The sequence below is a fragment of the Equus przewalskii genome, chromosome 29, assembly GCF_037783145.1.
Source record: "Equus przewalskii isolate Varuska chromosome 29, EquPr2, whole genome shotgun sequence".
Lineage (NCBI taxonomy): Eukaryota > Metazoa > Chordata > Mammalia > Perissodactyla > Equidae > Equus > Equus przewalskii.
The window spans coordinates 7,406,594-7,419,799 of NC_091859.1; the positions used below are offsets into that span (position 1 = coordinate 7,406,594).

Here is a 13,206-nt window from a genome sequence, read left to right on the forward strand (position 1 = left end):
TGCCTTATTCTCCTGTTTTCTGATCCACACAAAGTGTAGGGCTCAGTAGACAAACACCAAGGGCCCAGTGCAAGATAAATGAACCTAACAAACATGAGCATCATTCTTCCCTTTTGGGAAAAAAAAGGAAACTAAGAAGAAAGAAAAGGCAAAGATAAGGAGAGCAAGAGGTTTTTGATCAGAGAGAGGGAGAGAGAAAGACAGCGGAGAAAGATAGCAGAAGGAAAACGAATATGGCTGCAGGAGGTTGCAGAGAGACAGCTTTGGAAGAAGGGAGAGAGAAGACATGTAGCACTTTCCACAGAGCCAGGAACTGGAGATTGTGGTGATGGTTTCACAGGTGTGTTCTTATCTCCAAACTCACCCAGCTGTATACATTAAGTATGTACACCTTTTTGTATGTCAATCCTACCTCAATAAAGTGGCAAATAAGTAGAGAAACAAGATTCCTCAGAAATGCAGCTGGTATTTAATATTTCCTCCTTCCTCAGGCTCTTCCAAAGACGCCTCCAGTTTAATAATCTATACACCTTTTCAGTGTTTGTAGCTTAGTATTTGTAGGATTAGGGAGGAGTGTTGATTCTATTCTAAAAGTAAAGCTAAGCAGGCCCACTCGTGTTCAATTTGCAGAGACGTTTATGAGAGGTACTGCCGGAGAGCCATACTCTTAAGCACAATTCCCCCTGCCCCTCTTAGGACACTTTTGTGACTAGAAAAATGGGTAAAATCTGGAGGGACTTACATCTCTTTGGAAAGGAAAAAGGACCCAGGAGCCTGTACACTTTGTGGATTAGGAAGGTGGGCTGCCTGCTGCGCTTCCAGTTGCTCCAAGGTCTGAAAAACAAACTTTCAACTCTAGCGCTTTTACTGGGACTATTGCCACAAGTCAGCTGTCACCCACCATGACAGGGACCCTATAATCTCTGGCTTTCCTCTTACTTCTCTCAAGAGAAAGTATCTATTTAAACTGGAGAGAAGATACACCTCGAGCCTGACATTCAAACCTCTGCAAACTTGTGGAAGATTTTGATAATGCTGCCAGACTTCACTTACTGCCTAAGGATCCTCAGGTTTGGAAAGAATTTAAATGAAACCTTTGACAGTTGATTCATTTTATTTCCCCAAAAATCTTTCAGAGTGGGTGTCACAGGTTGGATTCCCTGGGAAGCTGCTCTGAGTCAGAGGAAGCTTCTGGGGAATGCTTTCCGTGTAAGGGAGGGGAGAAAGCAGGTTTGGGCAAAGGGAGTTGCTGAACTGAGATGCAGATCCCAGAATTTAGCTGACCCTACAAGGCCCTTCAGAGCTGAACCAAACTGAGGCAGAGGGCCAGGATTTTATGCCCCCATCCACCAACCATTGGATGTGGGCTGTCCCTGGGGAAGGGGCTTCGACCCTGGGCAAGGCAGTTCTCTTTAGACAAGGGTGAAGCGCCAAGAGAGACTCCTCAGCTGTGAGCTGTCCACAGGCAGCACTCCCCCAGACTGAGGGCCTCATCCCTGAGAGCGACGGAGGGATGTACATGGCGTCTTCTATGCTTTCCACCTGTGCCTACGGAAGGTCAAGGGGAATTCAGATGGAATAAAATCACTACATTCCGTGCTTTACCTCAAAAATGCATTCTAACACATCCCGTGATATCTCCTAGACTCTTTATAATAATTATTCCATGAGTTACTTTCAGTTTGAGGTATTTCTGCCTCAGATTACTTTTCATTTTTAGGAATAATATTTTTTTCATTATTTCTTTGAACTTCTTCTGTTTGCTCTTTAATTTTGCATGCTATTATTATAAAATACAATACTTAAATGGAGGTAGAAATCGTGCTTTCTCCAGAAATCATCATGTTTATGCAGTATGGAGGACTATCTCACTATATAATCTGAGAAATCTATATTAATTTGTAGACCTAGAGATAGACATAATTAAATTCCTACTAAGGAGAATAAATATAAGGGACACAGGAAAGTTGTCATGGCAACCCAAAATCCTGATTTTCCTCATTTTATACCACGGAAGTATTAACCTTTATGATACTTTAACATTTTTTCTACATTGTATTTTACCAATGGACATTTAGCATATTATGTTTGCTAAATATGTAGCTGAATCATTCTCTCTTGTAATTTAGCTTTTTACGTTACATTTTAAAGTATGTTTTTTTAATCTGGCATTACAAAATTAAACTCTTTCTACAAGATCCAGTTTTCTCAAGAGCAAAACAGTTTTAAAGGTTTTTTTCCTTTGTGTTGTTTAAAATAACTCAGGGTTTTAATGTTTATGGACAATGTAAACATACAGGAAGAAAAGAACAGTGAATGTTCCCCCACAAAGTTATTTTAAAATGTGTTTTTCCAATCTCTTTTTTTACAAAAGTTTTTTATTTAAAGAAATTGGACATTTATATAATGTTTCATAATTTGCATTTTTTATGCAACACTCTAGTGTATTTCCAGGTTTGTAAATGTTTACCTTTAGATAATTTTAGTAACATCATTTGATGAATTACCATAACTCAAGAAGTCTCTCTGTTAGGTAGTTTCTTGTCTTCTAATGATCCAAATAAGTTACTATAAACGTCTTTCAGTTAAATTGTTTGTACACCTAAGGTTAATTCTTTATTGTGAATTCCTAGAAAAAGAATGAATCTGCTACAGTTTTTGACACTCTTTTACTTTGGTCTCCACGAAGCACTTTTCTGACTTACGGTTTTTGCCAATGGCCCAGTTTTTTGTACCCTCACCTCCGTATCTACATTTAGCTACATTCACAAATGAATATATATTATCTCATTGTTATTTTAGCTTTCAGTTCTTTGATTATTTGTGAAATTAACACTTTTTTTGTCAGAAAAAAAATACTCAAAAGCTCCTTCAAAAACCACATTTTTATCAGATCCTTTTCTCATAGTGTGCAAATCCCTTACGTTATAGTGGCTAAGATACCCGGGTTCAAATCCCAGCTCCACCAATTACTAGGATGTGACTTTGAACCAATTACATGACCTCTGTGAGTCTTCATTTCCTCACCTGTAAATGGGTGATAATTATATCTATCTCATGGGAGTGGTAAGAGAGCTATATGATTTCATAGATCGAAACCACTTAGCAGGTACTCAACAACTGTTGGCTGTTATTTTATCAAGACTTGAGTAGAATATAAATTCTTTTTTCTGAATAAGCAAACAATGCCACATGCACTAAAGTACATACAAGAGTATAAAGTCATCACTTTAGTCAGGACTGAATAATCAACTTCTTGATAAGCATCTTATTTCCACAAATATGAATATAAGAGCCATGTAACTAGTCTTAGTTTTGCAATTTACAAACAATATTATCTCTCAAAATAAGAAGGAATAAAAATAAAACATTAAGCTATCAGTCCTTTTTGTCAGTATGTTAGATCCTTAATTGCTTATTGTATTTTTGTATTTTATGACTTTTTAAATTTCAAAGTGGAATATGTTAAGTAGAAGGAACATTGTCTATATATTTCTTCCAATCTTTTCCTTGTTTTTAAAAATATCAGAGGCCAGCACTGTGTCCAAGTGACTGAGTTTGCACACTCCACTTTGGCAGCCTGGGTTTTTGCTGGTTCGGATCCTCGGCACAGACCTAGCACCACTCATCAGGCCATGCTGAGGCCATGTCCCACGTAGCACAGCTAGAAAGACCTGCAACTAGAATATACAACTATGTACTGGGGGGCTTTAGGGAGAAGAAGAAGAAGAAGAAGAAAGATTGGCAACAGATGTTACCTCAGGTGCCAATCTTAAAAAAACAAATCAGAAATGGTAGAAAAATATCATCGGCTGGTAGGAGTTTAAAGGTTATAGCTTTTACCTTTTTTGATAAAACACCTTCCAAGCATACCTTATTTCTGAAGAGGATTATTTTTGAGAAACATTCTTTGCTTCCTTAAAAAAATACTGATTAAACCTCAAGTATATTTTCTAAATGTTGACTCTATTTACCAAAAGTCTTATTCTTCCTGTAAAGTTTTAAAGCTTTTAACTTATATGTAGAAATGTTTTATACCTCATAATAAGCTGGGGTCGTAAGAAAACGTTTAACAACCTGTATGGCAAAGGACCCAACCATCAGTGTGCACAAAGACTAGAGACAACACGTAGCCAGGTGGAGGGAGCCGCTGAACAGTAGTCTGGATGAACAGGAACAATATCTCACTTCCAGAACACACTTCCAGAACTCACTTCCAAAAATCGAGCCTAAACACAGTTAGACAATATGCCTTTAATGTAATGACAGCACTGTTGTATTTAGTTATTTGTACTAAACACAATCATTTCCTTTAAGTCCCACAGTAAACCATAATTCCTCAAATACCCTCAACTATCCTGTGGAGATAAGTAATAATGTATATCACGTCTGGTGATTCTCACAGCAGAGGAAGAAATTCAGTTTTTGAATATATACATAGTAATATTTCATACATATGTATGTGTTTCTGTGTGTACGTGTATATAATTTTAGTCTTGCTGACTCGCATGAAATATAAAAGTTATGGTATCATCAATATCAATAGTTTCACCTAAGTTGTGTCAACAGTGTAAACAAGACTCCAAATTTTTTCAGGGAGACAAGATCCTATCCTAAGTGTAATCAGAAAATCAGGAAAAGCTTCTGGAAAGTGACCTTGAGTTGGAAGAAAAATAAAATTTTTCCAAAATCTGGAAAATTCTGGACTTCCAAGTGTTATTAGGGAGGCAGAGTGGGAGGAAGGGAGGAAAGGATGAATCAATAGATGAAACAAACTTACATGACACGCTGTGCTAAGTTCTTTACATAGATTATCTCATTTCATACTCAGAAAAACCTTATGTTATTGGTATGATTATTCTCACTTTGCAAGTGAAGAAACAAGAACAGAGAAGATCTGAACCCTTAGCTATCTGATTCTACCCTTTAGGATTATACTAATAGCTAGTAGTAGAAAATTCAAAGCTTAAAAAAGAGAACTAATCTATTATAAAATAAAAATCGATTTTGTATGTGTATGTGTTAGCCTCAGCCATCATCTCCTTCCAAGAGATCCAAAAATCTCTGGATTTTGATTAAGATTTTAATAATAAACCCATACATCTGAGATTATTCTACTTTTAATTTTACTCCCACCAAATATGTACATATGCATAATTAACTCACAATAGGTTTGAATTCTATAAAAATCCTGTTTCTGTTTGCTGGGTATCTCCATTTCTTTGCTAATCAAAAGGGCTTTATAGGTCCATCAACTTTCCTGCTGAGACTGTGAAGTTACTCATGCCCAATCCTGTTTGTATGTATCTGTTTCTGCCCCAAATCGTGTCCACTCTCTCACAGGCATAGCCTGAAATCTAAATCACACAGTAAAATTATTAAAGTCCAGCATGTGTTTAGGTTGGAGACTGACTTCAATTCCACCCCTTTAGAACGCCTTCCTTCCATTTAGAGAGCACGTCACGTGTACTAAGAAAAGTCTAGGCAAGTTCTTCTTATTTCAGAAGGCAAATAAATTAAGAGATCGAATGTCTTGTCAAAATTTATTTAGCTGGTGAAGAAGACTAGAAGTGAAGTCTTCTGTATTCAAGGCTAAGATTGTTTGCATTGACTGCCTTAAGAATTAACTGTTTTTTAATATTTTGGAGATAAACATTCAAAATAATTGAATAAGTTATTTCAATAATATAATCATACTGAAATAATTGGACAAGTCATGTTTTATCATCCATGCCTCGGTTTATATAGTCAATCATGCCATGTTTACCATGGCTTCAAAAATTCACCCAGCAAGACAAGTGCATTATTGATCAGAGTATTGTCTACAGTAAATGTCAAAAAACTGATGGGGAGAAAAACTTACCATCAATAAATGAGATTCAAGAACTAATTTCTGTATAACGTTCATGACATCTTAAAGAGTATCAATGTTATAATAGTATTCTTTATTACCATTTTAAAATTCACTAACATTTTGAATGGATGTTAAATTTATTAACATTTCCAATATAAATATTTGATCTTTTTTCTTTTTAGAAAATACAAAATGTTTAGAGTAGAGAGCATGTGTGTTGTCAGCAAGTGTTTCATACACATGTCAGTGAGATATGGGTTATGAAGTTAAATCCACACAGCAAATAATTGCCTGTATAAATGACTAATAGATTTGACAGTTTACATAGTATTGTTGGGAGAGAATGTTTTTCGTAACTACATCTGCTCTTACCTTCTGGGGATGACTCTGTACTGTGGGTCCATAAATATTTCATGAACCAACATAAAGTACTATGCTAATGATAGACTATTTACCCAGCGAGCAGGTGCACCCTCTGATGTTTTTTCATCTCTGGTGTACTTTTGACGTGGGATCAGCTAAGCCATTTTGAATTGTTCTTTTTCTGCTTCCCTCCTCTCACAGTTTCACCTGAACCTAAAATGGTGAGCGAGAGTCATCATGAGGCCCTGGCAGCCCCGCCAGTCACCACTGTTGCGACAGTTCTACCAAACAATGCCACAGAGCCAGCCAGTCCTGGAGAAGGAAAGGAAGATGCCTTTTCTAAGCTGAAGGAGAAGTTCATGAATGAGTTACATAAAATTCCATGTGAGTATTATATATCGTTACTAGAATAAAAATAAATGGTTGAAAATCACCTTACCTCTTGAAAAGAAAGCAGAACTCCTCTTAACATGCTATAAACTTGTGTGATTTTTTTTTTACTATTGGAATGGTAGTATTCCAATAATAAAATGGAATATTCTTGGAAATAGAATATTCTTAAGTTTTTAAACTACACTTTATAAATGAAAATTCAGTTTATAAAAAAATCTGTACCTTGTAAGTAGGTTCCTTTTTTTATCTTCCTCAATGTCTGTTTCCCTAAAGAATATTACTGTTTATGGGTTGTGCTGTATGTATTTTGGATTTGTATTTATGAAATTATTCCATTGTAAAGATTATGCCTAAGCAATAGCTAAAATGTATGTTCCCAATATTGCAAGTTTGATTTTCTCTTATTTATTTGTTAGCATTTCAAAATCTTTTGTGCAGTTTTTAAATTTTTCTTTGTTGTCATCAGGAAAAAACATCAGTCTGTACCAAAGTTTATTTGTGTGAGTGTAGCACCAGGCCCAATCAGTGGCATTTAATGTAAGTCTTAAACTACAGGTTGGTGTTTTTTCCTTCAGATTTGAACACTTACTATGTCCTAGACACTTTTCCGATGCTGGGAAAATAGGTTTTGGCTCTCACTAGTGGGGAAAAGAAGTACTAAATCAATAAAGAGGCAAATATGTATGGTATGTTATGTGGTAATAAATGATGTAAGGAAAAGTAAAGGAGAATAAGTAGGATAGGGAAGAGGATAGAGGGTAAAAGGTTGTTATTACTTCAGATGATCAGAGCTGCTTCCCTTTGTAAGGAAATCTGGAGGAAGTAGGGGGAAGTTATAAAACCTAGGAAATACAGCCAAAGGCCCTTAGGCAAAACTCTTCCTGGAACAGCAAGAAGCTCATTGTGCCTTAAGTAGAATGAACACGATGGAGAGTGACAGAAGGTGAATCTGGATTGTTACAGAGACCATAGCATGTGGGGCTTTGTGGATCCTTCAAAGGAACTTGGATTTTACTCTGAGTGAAATGAAATGCCTTTGGAGAGTTTTGAGCAGAGGTATTCCATAATCTGACTTAGTTTTTTTCAAAGATCACTCTTGCCACTATGTTGAAAATGGGCTACAGAGGGGCAAGGGCAGAAGATGAAGCAGACTGTTGCAATAATCCAGATGAGAGATCTCTAAAATTCACAAGAGAATTATTCTATAAGAACACTGAGAAACTAAATTAAAACCTACAAGGAATCAACTTCTTATCCTTCAGTGATTAAGAACTTGTTGATCTGTCTGTCTGCTTTAACAAATTCAAGTTCACCTGAGAGAGACTCTTGGTCGTTATTGGTAATTACCATTCTCAGTGGGAAGATCCATAACCAGAGGAGATGGATATGGGCCAATAGATTGAGCCCTAGGATGGGAAATACAAGCTCTCAGTTCTCTTCCTTGCTTTGCTGCTGAGTTGACTGATCCGGGTACTTTTGAAATAACTCTGAGGTCGTAAGTACAAGCAGAAGCCAAATGTGTATATCATGAGGGCAAACTCACACTTGAATATTTTATCAAAATGTTTCCTTTAAGAGAAATGTTACAGTGAAGTAGAGAAAGCGATGAACACCAACAAATCAAATGCGTATTCTGCCTTGTCTCCAACACCATCTCCTTCTCTGGAAGTGTAAACAATATGAGTGGCGTGGCAACATTGATTACTATGGCATTGTATACTCTCCACGTATCCACATAATTCATTCTCTCATCTCCTTTAGGTCTTTGCCCAAACGTCATCTTCTAAGTTAGGACTTCCCCAACCATGCTATTTAAAATGATAACCCATTCATTCTACCCCGTCTTTGCCAGTATTTCCTGTTCTCACTCTTGCTTTATTTCTTACTACCTTGCTTAGCACCACCTGCAATGCCGTGTATTTTATTATTTGTTTTTAAATTGCTCTGGCTCCTTCCAAAATAATGTAAGCTCTATGAGGGCAAGAAGTTGGGTCTGTTCTTTGCGTAGTTATATCCCTGGTGATTCCTGGTATATATGAGGCACTCAGCATCTATTTGTTGAATGAATGAATGAATGAATGTCAATTTTAACTTATATTCTGAACCACCCATCTTAGACTTAGAGGCCTTAAGATGTTGAAAAATTAAAGCATATTAAAAATTTTAAATTTCTAACACTAGGGAAATCATTGCTTCAGTGCTTGACTATGTCATTCACATTGAAAAGCTAGTTGTTTCCATCTTTAGAGTGACAACTCCATCTTTTAGTCTTTCCTACCTAGAGCTATTACTTTATATTTTCCTCCCTGTTCAGCAGCAAGAAAACAATCAGCTGGAAGAAATTTTCTATGAAACTCTCCCTTCTTTCTTTTCTTTGCCTCGGCTAACCTCATTTCATTCCTTCCCAAGCCATTGTCCCACTCCCCTTTCTTGAGCACTGAAAATCAGACCAGGTAATCAGGCTTCTCCTCCGAGGAGATTTGCTTTTGACCAAGAACATAAAATAATGAAATGTCAGAGGATCTGGAAAACAACTATTGAAATATTATTTTGATAGCTCTCTCCTTGATTTAATAGGAAGAAACAAATGAAATACCTAAAATCTTAAAGTGGTGTGGTAAATAAGTGTCAGAAAAACTCTATCATAAATACAGCCATGCGGTTTTATTAGAAATATGTAACTGTATATTCTACACTTTCATTTTAATACATCACAATTTTTACTGCCTGTGTAATTGAAATTTCTAATGGGATTTATACACAGGGAGCAATGCTAAACAAAAATAAAACACATCCCCCAAATCAAATTCCTTTAGGAGCATATGTTATATAAAGGTTATCACTTTTGACTTGGCATAATACAGTGTGACGCTAATGACAGGTAACAAATTAGAATATTAATCGATTTCGGTCTCTGAACTAAATCTTGGCTATCTGGCAGATGTGTTTTTTGCAAAATTGATAGCAAACAGCTTTAATCTGTCACTTGAAATTCCCACATGTGAGAAGAGAGGTGTCACAATGGCAAGGAGTATGCATGTCATTAGTTGGGTAATCTGCACAGTCCAGCGTGGAACATATTCAAACTAAATTGCCTGATGATATCATCCATAACACCAAGGGGCTTAAAATAAAAAAGGAAGAGGAAATGGTAAATGCTGAGCATTTTTATCTTTCAATTCATTCTGCACACTGTTATCTAAATGAAGCAGACAAGGTTTTCCAGAATGTTTCTTTATTTTGCAACTTTGATTTTAATATGACTAGGATCATGCTTGGTTTGTAAAGCATCAACTCGTGTCATCCAAATAGCTGTGATTAAGGCTTTGATATTAACAAGCTTCTTGAAGTAGAATGCACCTTCCTTGAGCAGAAAACCAAATAGCTAGAACAGACTCTTAGTACAGAATAAGAAAGAGCCAGTAGACCAAGGGTAGTTGTGTAATTCACAAGGAAATTCTATTGGACAGACACTGTAGCAGAGGGGTTAAAAACACAAGCCCTGAACACAGACTGCATGGGTTCAAATCTAAGCTCTACCACATATTAGCTCTGCAACCTTGGGAATGTTACTTAATCTTCTTACGTATCGGTTTCTTCCTGTAAAATGGGGATAAAAATAATATCTCCATCATAGGGTTGTTGGGTAAAGGTATATAAAGTGCTTAGCAGAGTGTCTGGCACAGAGTAAGCATTCTCCAAATGTTAGCTATTATTAAACTCAAGCTGTCATTTTTAACAAGTCTATTTCCATTTTTGATAAGCCCTCTATTCAGGTCAGACAGACACGCAAATCAAGAAAATTCCAGAAACTTTGCAGGCAAATATATGTGCACTGCATTCTCTAAACCCACTCCAACGATGCCTCTTCTGAGAAAGATGAATTCCCTCATGGTGTTTCCTCTTCCTATCATTTCCTCTAATTTTCCTTTTCTTTTTTTAACTCCTGTGGTTTCACTTTCTTACTCCCTTCCTTTTGGCCTACACATATGCTCAAGATTCACATATCTGAAACTGCCTAGTGAAATTCCATGCACAGTATGCTTAAGAAATGGCAATTTTCTTTTTCAGTGCTCTAAACTTTTCTTCTCCTTACCTTACCTCCTTTGTCAGCTCCTCTATTCTATCTGTTCTATCTTCCTCCTTTATATCTACATCAAACTTACTGATAAATGTAACTAAATCCTGCCATCTATTTCTTCCATTCCCATTAACAACTCAGCTCCTTCCACTGTGATTTCCATCTACCAAATACTGTTAAAATTGTTTTAACTGAAGTCACCAGGAACTTCCTGATGCACAATTGTGAGAATTATTATCCATCTTCACTCAGTCAGATACTTCTGCATCGTTATCACATCAGCCGCCATCATCTGAAAACTCTTAATTTCCAAGACTCCACTCTCATTTCATCCTCTTCCTTCCTCTTCTCTTATTCTCTTCTATTGACTGGTCCTCCTTTTTCATTGTCTTTCCTCCCCTTAAGTAGTAGAGGTCCTTGTTTACAAGGTTCAATTTTTAATCCTATTCCGTTCTTATTCTACATGCTCTGTCTGGGGCCTATCTCATTCAAATAAGAGATATCACTGTTAGCATTGTCTCCCTGATTGGTTTCACCTCCAACTCTATACCTGCATCCATTTAAGTACGGTTAATTCTGCTCCTGAAAAAGCTCTTAAAACCACCCCAGCACTTTTACGTTCCAGTGTCTTCTCTCCTGTTTTTCTCTCTTCCTGTACTCTTTCCTCATTAACGCTGACACACTCATGAACTAGTTCAGATATTACCTCTTGGATGAGAAGTTCCCTCATTTCCCAAGGCAAAATTATTTGAGTCTTCCTCTAACCTTTCAAAGCTCTTCATTCAAATCTCTTGCTATCTTAGTTATCTGTTTTGTTTTGTTTTTTTGCCTCTTTCTCATTGAAAAGTAAATTCCTCAGAGACAGGGGCCATTTCTTATACATATTTGTGTCTCCCATATCTTGAAAGTGGCTGACACTATGCTAGAAATAACGGTTTGAGTATTATCATATTATAAATATTAACATTATATCAAACATTGTGGTCCTTGTGCCATACTTGGAGAAACTGTGGCCCAAAAAGCAATAGTTTTTAAATCTTTTTACCCAAGGATCCCTTTGTTCAAATGAAATATTATGTGGAAGTCTAAATTTATAAGGTGAATAAAACAAATCAGAGCTGTTGTGGTTTGTTAAAGCTGTCTTCCTCACTCACCCTCCCAACATACTCACTTCAGCAGCTCCAAAGACACCTGGCTATATGGAACACAGTTGGAAAGCAATGGCTTGAAAAATAGTAGGCATATCAGTGTTGTCCCTCATAACAACAGCCAATAAAACTCAACAGCCAGTAGTGATATAGTTGGTTAATCTGCACAAGCAAATAGTCATCAATGAGGAGAAATACAGTCCGGTAACTTTGTTTTCTCTCCTGTGGCTACAGAGTTAACATATTGTCATTGTCATATGTTATGTCATTGCTATATATTAATGTCATGAACATAATGTTAATCTCAAGAAGATAATCTCAAGGCACAGATGAAAAGAACCCTTAGAAACATACAGTGACCTGTCGACACAAATAATCCATAACCAAACTATAAATCAAAATCGGGGTGAGTTTATTATGGGCCCCATCTGAGGACGAGCCCAGGGCCTTCCTTCCCTAAAGAAGGAAGGGTACCAAAGAAGTGGGGTGTACAGAGTGGTTATATTCAGTCTGGGAACAATGAGCATACATCACATATGTTAGGAATGTCCCTTTTACAATTGTCACGAGATGTTTAGCTGACACAGCAGATTGGTGGTCAGCAGGTCAGTGGTCACAAGGTGAGTGGTTGCAAGACGAGCACAGTAGGTCAGTAATTAATGCTTATTTTAGGGAGCGATGCTTATCCCACAAGAAATGCCAATATGGAAGGTAGTTACATCCCTATCTTTAGGGGCATCATTCTTGTCTTTGGGACATAGTATATACTCAAAGCAGGTATACAATGCATGCTCAACAGATCATGTCAGGCCCTTTTGGAAGAAGAAGATCAGGACAAATTAGTTTTACCAATGGCTTCCTTACAAACTCCAATATATCCTAATGCTTGTCATTTATTTATCAGACACATAGCATGTGAATAACAATAATTATTGTAATGATCGTCAGTATTTATTGAGCACTTAGCATGGAAGTATGTGCTGTGCCTTCTGTGAAATCAACCTCCATTCTGTCTTGTAAAAACTCTACTAGATGAGAACAATTATTATCTCCATTTTACAGATAAGAAAGGTAAGGCTTAGTAAGGTAAGTGACTTGTCCAAGGAAATTACACACAGTGTAGCTTGTAGGTGTAGGATTGTATCAGGAAAATTTTGCAGTTTTATGATACCTTCACAGATTATCACAAAGGCTGCATATCACCTCCACCATTCCTTACCACAACTAAGACTTGAAACTATTAGGGTTCCGTGTGCCTGTTCAGAGATATTGTTCACATTTGATATTTTTCTTTTGACATTTGTTTTAAATGAATGAGCACTCGAAACACAAGTTTAATACTAATTCAGAGTTTCTCATTGCATTAT

The 13,206-nt window shown here is 36.7% G+C and overlaps 1 protein-coding gene across 10 annotated transcripts in view; it reads left to right on the plus strand.

The window, feature by feature from the left end:
• SYT1 (synaptotagmin 1) overlaps nt 1–13,206 on the plus strand; it is a 518,535-nt gene that overhangs the window by 319,978 nt on the left and 185,351 nt on the right. For all 10 annotated transcript variants that reach the window (XM_070600576.1, XM_070600580.1, XM_070600574.1 and 7 more), the window contains one exon: nt 6,419–6,601. In XM_070600576.1, the coding sequence (XP_070456677.1) occupies nt 6,436–6,601 (166 nt within the window). In that variant the 5' untranslated portion in view covers nt 6,419–6,435. The remainder of the gene's footprint in view (nt 1–6,418; nt 6,602–13,206) is intronic.